The sequence below is a fragment of the Ruditapes philippinarum genome, unplaced genomic scaffold (genome assembly GCF_026571515.1).
Source record: "Ruditapes philippinarum isolate M1 unplaced genomic scaffold, ASM2657151v2 ctg15683_1_1_1_1, whole genome shotgun sequence".
NCBI lineage: Eukaryota > Metazoa > Mollusca > Bivalvia > Venerida > Veneridae > Ruditapes > Ruditapes philippinarum.
Window position 1 is genome coordinate 1 of NW_026852536.1, and position 11,599 is coordinate 11,599.

The 11,599-nt window shown below is 33.6% G+C and overlaps 1 protein-coding gene across 2 annotated transcripts; it reads left to right on the forward strand.

Annotated features, from left to right (window-relative positions):
* Nucleotides 1–2,319: 2,319 nt before the first annotated feature.
* On the forward strand, nt 2,320–11,127 carry LOC132716459 (uncharacterized). Of its 2 annotated transcripts, XM_060699746.1 has the most exons (7): nt 2,320–2,803; nt 3,175–3,243; nt 5,285–5,402; nt 6,108–6,293; nt 6,930–7,015; nt 10,017–10,093; nt 10,919–11,127. In XM_060699746.1, exons 1-7 carry the CDS (start codon nt 2,324–2,326, stop codon nt 11,106–11,108), a joined length of 1,206 nt encoding a protein of 401 aa, XP_060555729.1. In that variant the 5' UTR covers nt 2,320–2,323; the 3' UTR covers nt 11,109–11,127. The 2 variants fall into 2 exon arrangements, with proteins under 2 accessions (XP_060555729.1, XP_060555737.1); XM_060699754.1 differs by lacking the exons at nt 2,320–2,803; nt 3,175–3,243 and adding an exon at nt 3,260–3,447.
* The last annotated feature ends 472 nt before the right edge of the window (nt 11,128–11,599 follow it).

The window sequence follows — 11,599 nt, forward strand, 5'->3', positions numbered from 1 at the left end:
GTTTTATGTATTTTAACCATAGTGTTATAATTATCATTATGGAATATGGGTGATGTTGGCTCATTTCTTAAATTGATTAAATGTATGCCATTTATATTCATAAGGACAGCCTGTCCGCATATTATTACGTAACCCGCATACTATACGCATACTATTATCAATATTGATTAACGTACATTACAAAATAGCGTTAGAAATTCAAGACATTAACTGCCAGCTTATTTTTATGTGCTACATGGACTGCTATATCACAAAAAGGTAATTATAAAAACATATTATCATATATTTACATTCAATGACTTTATTTTACGAGATGTCCTTAAGAATTTAAGAATTTTAAAACCGAAAGAAGCACCAATTTAATAACCCCAAGTTTCGTTTTCAAATACTTATCAATGTGAGTGTGTTTAAAGGTTTACTGAATACAAGTACAAATATTATTACTCATCATGCACATTTCAAATGCTTATGTGCGTAGGCATTTTTGTAGGTTTCTTTCTTTTACGTTCAATTATAAACTCGTAATTTCATCATGGTTTAAGCATTCCCATTCTTTAAGATAAGTTATTTGAACTATATACGCGGACATGGGAAAGGAGATATAATTATTCTAATTTTCAAACTTGTGAAAATCATATTTATTGAAACAGCCAAATAGTGATTTATATACTGCTGTAAACTTGATTTTAAAACAAGTTGAATCAAAAGTGTATTGTGTTTGTGCATAATGCGTTCGAAGTCGCTATGGAAGGAGCAACACAAATATTACATATATTGACCTTCAAAGATTTAAATCGATCGAAAGTAGAACAGTTAAATAAAACCAGTATCACCAATGAAGACGGAAAAGGATATTGATTAACATTGTATTTTACTCACTGATAACCTTAAGTTTGTGAATAACATATTGTAAAGAAAAAGGAATGTAATCCATAAATATACAAAAACTGATCAATAATGAGGGGTTTAACCCAAAAATGACGGAAATTGAAAACATTTTCCGCAAGAGTTGGTTGAATATAGATTAAAATTTGGAACGAACATAGACTATTTTGTAATAATCAGAACTTAAGATCAGTCTTATATATAAACACAAATGTTTATACTTTTAATACAACACATAGCTCATGAAAAGCCAGATTTACATATATATAGAACTGAGAGAAGCTTGTTTCAAATTGAAGTTGTGTCGAAAAATATCATACAACGTTGCTTCGTTGGTCCGACAAAAAAAAAAAACTACGTAAAGTGGTTGCGAGAGCAGGCACTATTGTGTTGTTACTTATTTGTTGCTTTTTTTTCGGACCGCTAAGATCTAGCGCGTATATCCGCGGAAGGTATTTAATATACAAGCTGGCTGATAATCGTTTTCCGTACAATTATTAGAAAGTTTGTTATTCAAACAATATGATTTTATTCCTCGTTAATCATTTTTACCATTATGATCTTGTGAAGTGAGATACGGACCTCAAATCGTGACAGATCAGTCACCTCACAAGCATTTAAGGAACCGAAACCGAAGTGGTGAATACTATTGCTTTTATGAAGCAGCTTTAACATATAGAACAAAACAATTTGAATTTGAAGTCACCTCTGAACATGTAAATTGAAACATGAGCTATGAGCTATGTATATAACGAAAGAAGATTTCCTAGAAGAACATTATTCTTTACAAAATAAGTGATATGTGTTGGCTGCAAAATAGTGTCTGTAGTTCCTACTCGCCATAAGCCTATATTATTATTTAGGCCGTCATGTCTGGAAAACATAAGAACGTATATTTTAAACAGTTTTATTTCGGTCTAGTTCTTAGCTATTACTTAATGTTCTTTTGTCCTACCGTAATAAGATGATTATGACGTTATCTGGGTTCTGGTATTTAACTATTAACACATAATACGTTGATTTGTCTTTGATGTTTCTAAGCTATGTCAGTAATATGCTTTATCGTCAATTACAGTGCGGTATCTCAGATAACGCATACTTCTTTAGAAAAAAAATTGTGTTATTTGAAATAGAGCAAAGGTACTCAAGTTCACTTGGTTCATGTAAAACCGCGATGGAAGACATAAAACAACAAGGGTCAAACGACTGTACCGTGACTCAGACTAGAAAATCACGAATTAATTCAGATTGGGGATATGGCATAGGAAATGAGGTACTTGCATTTATCGGAGATCATTTCAGTCGCCTGACTTTTCTTTAATTTTGGCGGAAGTAATATAAATGCGTTTTGTTCGGGACACTTGTTCTGTTTATTGTTATATTAAACTGTAACGACAAACATAAATGAAAATGATTTGTTGCAGATATAAAACAGAAAATGGCTTCTGGGGGAGGTCTTGTGGTAGCAGGAGTACATATACATGGGGGAGGACCTGGGTGGACAGCACCTGTTGGGGCTCCTGCTGGAGTGCCTGTCTATCTCGAAAACAAAGAGGCTTATTACTTACGTATGCATTTGCTTATAGTAAAAGAGGTAGCCGCCTTGTTAAGGGCACGATTTGATTTCGCTGTACCGCCACACCAAATTCATACGACGATACATAATTCCATGAATATCTTAAATTATGGAAAGAAAAAAAATCTTCTTAATAAAACGCAATGGGGTCTTTTATTTCCGCAATATTATCCACCTTCTTCTGACACTTTCGACGTTATTCTCTTAGCTTATCTACTCAGACACATCTGTGGACTTAAGTCAAATTCGAAATGGTGGGGTGTAACTAACAACAGCAAGATTCCCGACATTGTAGTTACTGAGGAAGCTGACATTGCTCGATTGAGGAATTTAAGGAATTATGTAATTATATTACTGCTTCTTGATATAATTTTAAACTAAATTCTTACTGTGTAAAACAGTGTTTTTTTGTATTTACAATTTAAACGGTATTTTATTATTTATTGATTTTACCTCAAATTATTATTAAGATATTGCCAGTAAATCTGGTACAAATTTACAACTTATATTAATTAATGCCAGTTGTCGTTGGTGAACCGTTTGTTAATATGTGTGAAAACCTGTCAAAGTAACTTGATCAAAACCTTGATATTATATACAGATCGGACAAAATGTTTTGCAAAATTACCCGCATGGTCTTGTATGTTATATTATAGTATACATGTGTTCTTTCTACTTTGTACTTTTTTTTAATGTTTAAAACAATTGAATAGATGCTGCACAAACAAGTTGCTTTATTAGAGCCGGCAGAATTTGAAGACATGTGGGACCTAGCAGAAAAGGTACATTTGTATATAAACTGTTTACTTATTTAAAAAATCATTTTTAATTGAAATAAGTGCATCTAGACAGCTTGCCATCTTTTGTTTAAATATACATACTTTATTCTCAAATGAAATTTAAACATTTCCGCAAAGATGCTAAAGATGCAAGTTGCTTCATTGGAGCAGGAAGAATTTGAAAACATGTGGAGCCTAGCAGAAAAGGTAAGCTTGTACAGAAAAAAAATAACTTGAAATTCTGAATTAATATCTAAATTCAAAAACAATAAAAAGACCTTTCCCGACTGGATATAAGAAAACCTGATCTTTTAAATGATGTTGATTTTTTTTTTCATTTGGTCATTTTGGTTATTCGAGTCTACTACATATGTATACACACGGTCATTTGACATTTTTGCTGTTGTTGACCTCCTTTAGAAACTACCCTGTTTTTCGTATTTTGTTGAATTTCACATGTCTGTAGTATTCGTTGACAATTATAGTAGTTCTGTTGGCAGAAATATTTTTTCTCGTGTTATAGAAACATACTCGGGCCAGGAGTAGGTTTGGTGCACTTTTAGCTGGTTTAAACTCAAAAGTGGTTTAGCTAATGAACATTAAAAGTCAATTCTTTATTTTCTTGTAAAAAAGTGCGTATCGTTAGCACCTCATCTTCCCATTAGTGACGATTCGTTAGTATGTCTTGTTATTTGTATGACTGTATATGTTACATATTTCAGGCCCATAACTATTTAATTGATACCCTTAAATTTTCTATTATCTTTACCTTTCCTTTTCTTTTAATATGCCGGTATTTGTTTAAAGTTTGTACGGTAGTGTGTGGGAGTTTTAGCATAATTGGTTTAATATTTATTACTGTTTTATACCCTCTCCCTTTAAAACTCTAATGTCATTAATTCTTTGCGAATTTTCAGTTTGGTGCATTTCCAAGAGATTATTTTGTTTTCTTTTTCCTTTCATATTCAGCACCTTTCTCAAATAATCTCAATATAAACGGAGAAGATTCACCCAGGAATCGGCAAATACAGACAAAATCATGAGAGTGTTAGTCTTTGTTGAATGTTTGAATGGCATACATTACATATCCTGCTATGAACGAGCTTCCGGTCTCGTTGCCCCTGTTTTAGGAAAATAGGCGACGAAGATTGGTCTTCCTATTCGTCATTTCCTTATTCTCGCTTTCTGTAGAGCAGAACTCTGGTTCTGTTCATGTTTTTTTGTAAACAAATGTTCGGAATATGTTGCTAATCTATTCCATTCGGTTTATTTGTTGAAAAATCATAACAGGTGTCATCCCGAAATACTCCTTAAACACCTATGAATTGTTCGCTGCACAGCACATTCTTCGGACGTCGCAATTTTACCTCACGTTTTATCTATGAGATATTTTAATTGTGTGTGTCTCGTTCATGTCAACATAGCAGCAGAGGACGTCAGTGCGATATTGTGCTGAGACATTATCAGATATTTGCAATAAACGAAATGCAAATTATTTGACATGCGCCGGAAACTCAATCCAATGTCGTAAATATTGACAAAAACTAAGTAACTTGAGTATAAATGTTTTCAATGATTTGTTGTGATGTAAAATAATAAACTTATAGGTTAAATGTGTGAATTATTATTTATTGTCGTTCGAAATTAACCGTCTATAAGATTTGTCACTTTATTTTGGGACAATTCTCGTACATGTGTACTTACTAAATTTATATGCCTTGTTATTCTCAGTTTAAGAACGCATATTCACAGTTTAGTGTGGAAAGTGTTTGTTAAGTGAGCAACTATTTCTTACTTAATTTTGTAGTTACTCTACCTTACATTTGTTTGAACCAATCTAAAATATAATTCTTTTGTATAAACATAATAATTATAGCGCTGTTTTGGAATAGGTTTGAAACATCTTTTCAGACCGCATTAACAAGTCTATTCTTGAGTTTTAAAGGTGAAATTGGTTGCATAATACTTTTATTGTCGTAAGCATAAATAACTTTTATTCCGAAAGTTTTGAAATAGCGTTCAAAACTGTTTTCTTGATATTCAGGCCATTCTCCGACTTTCTTCAAAGATGAATATGGATATTGAAGATAAGAAGAAGAAACTGGATGTCTTGAAGAATAAACAATTGGATTCAGTCACAGGAAAACTGACTAATAATAAAGGTAGATTATTTGTAACTTGAAGTATAAACAATTTGATTCAGTTACGGTAGAACTGAGTAAAAAGAATGGTAGAATATTTGTAGTTTTACAAGTAGTTTTACTGGGAAGTGAAAAATTTAAAGGTGTATTACTACACCGATGTAAAGTATTTGAACATACCATTTACTGAAAGATAAATCTAACTTTTACCACAGCAATACAATTGTGTCTGGAAAATAGTTTATAAGATACTTTTAGTCGAACATATTTATGTTTATTTTGACAAAATTGCGACATTTGTCATGTTTCAAAAATATTTCCAGTATAAAGAATTTGTTGTATAATGGAAATAACTACACTATCTAAACAGATAAACACGTGGTTATACTAGTTGTTTATTAAGGAAAGGTTGAATTATATTGGCTGCAATACTTGAATTGCGTGAAAGCGAGTCCCAACATAACTGTTATAAACATGGAGCACTTTTTGATATAAATAATTATGAATGACTCGTCAGTAAATCTGTTTGATGCAATCATAAAATATGACATATAAGGAGCTGTGTTCTGACAATAAATTGGTCGGTGAATGAATAGAGGTAGCGATTTAAAGTGAAGCAACAAGTAGTTATAACATTCAGAGATTGCATTAATTGTCACATGCCTGATTTTGTATAGAGAAGTCAAAACATTAACATCATATCACCTTTTCAATGTCCGACTTCAGATCACAGTGGTAGCAGTCAACCAATACTGTCTGTGCAAGATGAACAGGAAAGTGAACAGATGTCACAGGAATATTCTTGTTTGTATGACGGTCGCTTAATAGAGCTTACAGAAAGTACAGTAAGGAACTTAAGAAATGAAAATACCGATGAAATCGGCAAGGGTTCATTTGGAAAAGTTTATGGAAGTACGTCAAAATATTACTTAATATCACTTAAAAGGATTAAATCTAATGTTGAAATAACTTGCCTTCTAAATATTTGATATTGTTGCATTTTTATTGAGATATCACAGAATCTCAGTAATGGTTTTCAAACAGATCAACATTAAAAGGTATGTCAAGATTTGCTTGTGACATTTATTCATCTTTAAAAAGATTTACACATTCGCTGATAGTTTATAATGACAATTTCAGGTGTAAAGTGCCGCGTGGCAGCCGTAAAGTTGGCCTGTACTTCATTTCACTGTTGTTATATTTTTCTTGTTCTTCGGGGTCATTAATTCTAATACATTATAAGTGTTGAAAATTGACCAGCGCTCCAGTCGGTAGTAGGGAGCGTGAGGGATATTGCAATTATTCATTATCCCTCATTTACAGACTTAATCAAACCTAATCTGCAATTTTCATGTAATTTTACTGAATTTAATGCTTCCGAGTGATCACTTTTCCAAATATATCAATGATACAGCAACATTAAAGCAAACATATAATTATCACTATGTCTGAAAAATGTTTTGTACGAATTGAAAAGCTCTTACGTCAATATTCCCTTGCTAACCGGAAGAAAGCTTGGTTCATTTGTTAGTTCTCCTTTAACTTCAGGTGGTCGTCCATCAAAACGTTTTGGGATGGATGTTGTCGTCAAAAAGATACCTTTAGATAATGGACAAGAAAAATCCGTTAAAAGGGTACGTCCTACTTTTTTCAATGAGCTTATTGTTTGGTCATTTGCAGATGATAGGGCTTTTCACATTTTGTTAAGATTATATGCATGTAGCAGAATACATTAATAGCACCTGTCTTTTTTTCTTTTGAAACCCTTCACTTGTGTTATTTCTCTTTATTATATGCCAACTAAGAAAACACCTATTTTGGTGTGGTGATTTTTTTCTGACAATTTACAAAGTTACAGCAAAGAAAAATGAAATTTTCAAGTAATTGACCTTCAAGGTCAAAGTCATTTATAGGTAAAGGTCGAAGTCTGTCTTATTATGTTTAAGAGTTAACCTACAAGATTGTTATGTTTAAGTTTGAAGACAATCAATTCACAAATAACAATGTTTAAGCCACTAATGGCAACAATCAGCAAAAACTCAGCAAAATTTAGACATTAAACCTTGAAGGTCAAGAACATTAATGACTGAAGGTCAAGTTTAGTCTGGAATACTTGAGGATATGGTCCCAAGGGTTGTTATGGCCAAGTATAAAGACAATACACAAAGAACTTAAAATATTATGCCCAAGGTAAAAGTTTTCGCGCGGCAACACCGACATGTCTGTCGAACAAAAATGTAGAACTAGAAAGTGACAATAGTCTCTACTCTAAACAAACTTTATCTTTAACTATCGTATTTTTTCCAAATTATGTAATAAATAACAATAATTATAAGAAAATTGTACGAAGGACAATGTTTGAAACCCCACTTAAAATTTCTGAAAATACCAAGTAATTGTGCTGTGCTGCGTTTTGGGCGGCTAAACAGCCAACGGTGACGGTGGCAGCAGTTCCTGGAGACATGGGTCGAAGTTTTCGACGCAAGACGTCCGGATAGCTGTTAACGAAATGATCATCCTCTCTGTACGAACAGCAGAAGACGACATCCCGCTGGTACCAACGATGGTTTTCTATAACAGATCTTTGGAAATGAATGTCTTAACGTTATTGACGCTGCAAAAAGAACTATTATCTTGATGGTTGAATCTAGAACTCTCCCTTGCTTTCTTTTCCTCGTATTCAGCACCGACAGGCCAGCCAAAAGAAAAGCTATCTGCAATTCTTATCATCTTGTTTTATGTTTGATTTTTTTTTAAACTTTGAATATAACCTATAGCCTATGGGGCATTTCTTAAATCTATTGCCCTTCAAGGGACATCCAAATTGTCGAAACGTTTAGTCTAAGTTCTGTAGCTCTTGTTTACGGCACTAATAAATGAAACTGAAATGTCAGCTCGTAACTTTTACCAAACACTCTCGTTGTTCCACTCAATTTCCACCATGAAATCCATGTTAAAGACTCGAAACCTGGAATAAGAGATATCTTAAATTTGTGACAATTCCATCCTTACAAAAATTACCCGAATGCTAGAACGATGAGTTACGTTACCAATTGTAAGTCTTGAGTGGCGTAAAACACGCCGAGTTGTGCTTTTATACCCAATATGCATACGCTTTAAGTGTATGCAAAACATAAGAAGACGACAGTTTGCCGACTTTGCAACAGAAATAATTAAGGTGTTGCGGATACGAACAGATGACTTATTTTGCCCTATCTGTCTTCTATTCTTGTGATTGTGCAAAATTTAAAGAATAAATTGTTAAAGTTGTTTGATTGTTATCCCTTTGCCAATCATCTAAAATAGATCAAACATTTTCTTTTTCAAGACATTTTAGTCACCCTGCTCTAATTTAATAAAAGAACCACTAACGTGTCTTTAATTTCCGGCAAAATTGTGTACGTGAACAATGAATTGGTGAAAAACATATACCAATGTGTGCAAGACTTTTAAGGTTTCTGCTTTTGAAATGACCTTAAACAAACAAATAAAATTCCAAGACAGATAACTTGAAATTAATTTCGGGCGATGCTCCCAGTTTTGTTGTTGTTGTTGTATTTATTTTGCCCAGCATTTTTATATTCGTTGTGGCTGACCAGTATGGAAGTGGGGTTTAAAAAATGTCGTATATTGTGATATATATACATTCCTAAAAATATCTGGAATTAAGTTGTGCAGTATTGTGTTTCATTGTTTTGTAGGTTTCTATAAAACTGTATCAATTATTTCATTGGTGTAAAACTATTGAGTATAGAATCTAAAACATAGGTTATTTAATATGATTTGTTATGCTTAAACTCTATTATATATTGCTGGTATATCTATAGAAATATCCTAAAGACCATTGAGCAACTAGAAATGTGTCCATAGGACACGGGTGCCCCCACCGCGCCACTGTTCTGTCAATCTTTTTACTAAGTCAAGGGAAATAACTCTACAAATACTGGATAAATCCACAAGCGAAACCCGAGCTGAGCAACCTGTCCATAAGGTTTAATGACTCTATGTCAAATCCTTTTTGAGTAACTTGCGACACAAGTTGAAAATTGCAAAAAAATTCTAAGTCAAGGGCAATAACTCTAAAAATACTAAATAAATCAAGACGAAGATACCTGGTGCACAACTGTACATGCTGATCAATATGCCTGTGAAGTTTCATGACTCTAGGTCAAATACTTTTTGAGTTACATGCGACACAAGTTGAAAATTGCAAAATTTTACTAAGTCAAGGGCAATAACTCTGAAAATACTAAAAATATCCAGACGAAAATACCCAGGTGCACAACAACACATGCTGTCAACATTCCTGTAAAGTTTCATGACTCTAGGTCAAATTCTTTTTGAGTTACATGCGACACAAGTTGAAAATTGCAAAATTTTACTAAGTCAAGGGCAATAACTCTGAAAATACTAAAAATATCCAGACGAAAATACCCAGGTGCACAACTACATCTGCTGATCAACATTCCTGTTAAGGTTTCATGAATCTAAGTCAAATACTTTTTGAGTTACGTGCGACACAAAAGTGAACGGACGGACGGACGGAAGGACGGACGGACAAGGGTAAATCTAAATGCCCGCCACTTAAGTGGGGCACAAAAAGTAGTGCCTCACAAATTTTACATATATTTTCAGGAAATGATAGCATCAAGAATTGTGCACCCATTTATTCTTCCGTTGCTTGCTGCATCAATGGTTCAACAGTGTGATGGGTAAGAAACTTACTGCTTGTGCGTCATCATTGCACCACATTCATGCCGATAAGCAATTTAAAGTGACATTTTGAAAGATTGTTATACGCGAATTGCACATGTCATACGCTCGAAATATATTTGTCTGAAATTAAGATGCCCAAATGTCTGGAAAAATGACCTCTCGGAAGCACTTTAAACAGCAAAATTATATGAAAATTGCAGACCCTATTTGAATGAGTCTGTACATGAATTATAATGAAAAAGTGCAACATGCCTCACACCGCTGAGCACCGGCTGGAGCGGTACTCAGTTCTCAACACTTAAAAGTGCTGGACTCAATGATCCCGAAGGCCCAGAAAAATATAACTTAAATACTTGGCCTGTTCATTAATTTGTGAGTCACAAAATAATTGCCTCGGTACAATATTGTCCCAGGCCGGGGGTCACTCAGTAAATATTAGTGTGTGTAGGAAAAATTATTTAAGCTTTATTTGGGAAAACTTCAATGCATACAGTTTAGATATGATGGGCCCGACTCTGTGGTTGCTTAGTTGATATAGTCTTGTATGAGAAAACACATTATGAATATTATGTCTCTATATTTGGAATATATCATTGCTTAGTAGACCTCTATAAATATTTTATGAATCATGTACTTTGGGTAAAAATGCTTCAAGCTCGGAGATCATATTTGTGCCGTGTGACCTTTTTTTAAAGTCTCCCCGCAAAAATCCCATTTTCAGATTTGATATTGTTCTGGCTTATAGTATATAGTATAAAAACAGAAAAGTCTTCAAAATGGCTTTAAAAAATAACGTATTTTTTACATATTACATATTTCAGGAGAAAAGAGTTTTGGTTTGTCACTCCACGTTGCAGAAATGGTGACCTTTTCACGGTCCTTAAAGAATACAGAGAAAACAAGGATGCAAGAGTGAAACTAAATGCAGTGAAAAGAGTGAAGATTATTTTCCAACTTGCATTAGCTATCAAGTACATTCACACTGCAGTGCGTGGAGTCAGGTACCAATAAGATATATTTCTTGAATATTTTACTCCTCATTATTATGGTTTACAACTAGCTAACTGACATTTAACAATTGTGCCGTGTTGGGCTTTCTTTAGGGATTCTGTGTTTATCTATTTTATTTAAAGTTAGTAGTAAGTTGACCCTGATATATAACATAAATGCTGGTATTATGGATAAACTGGCTTAACCCAAAGTTAGAATTGCTTGCACATTTGCTGTTCTACATTGGAATAGTTAAAATAGAAGAAAAAAAGAATCCCCAAAGAAAGCCCCACACGGCAAAATTGACAATGTTACAGGCTCTGTTTGATTAAGCCTGTTCATGGACAGTACTGGAAAGTGCAAGTTACCATCCACGCCCCCTATCACAAGCTTCAGCAGAATTTAAACACGAAAATGGTGAAAGGTTGAATTTAGAAACATCCGCATATGTGTTCAGACGGCGATTATCATGTAACCTTAAATGTGACACAAAAGGGCCATTTCATGTAAAG

Bases quoted from the DNA above. Each gene is read 5' to 3' on its own strand.
- LOC132716459 (XM_060699746.1), top strand. From the start codon at position 2,324: ATGGCTTCTGGGGGAGGTCTTGTGGTAGCAGGAGTACATATACATGGG. The intron at 2,804-3,174 runs GTAATTATATTA...ACAATTGAATAG, and splicing joins TGAGGAATTTAAGGAATTAT to ATGCTGCACAAACAAGTTGC. The intron at 3,244-5,284 runs GTACATTTGTAT...CTTGATATTCAG, and splicing joins TGTGGGACCTAGCAGAAAAG to GCCATTCTCCGACTTTCTTC.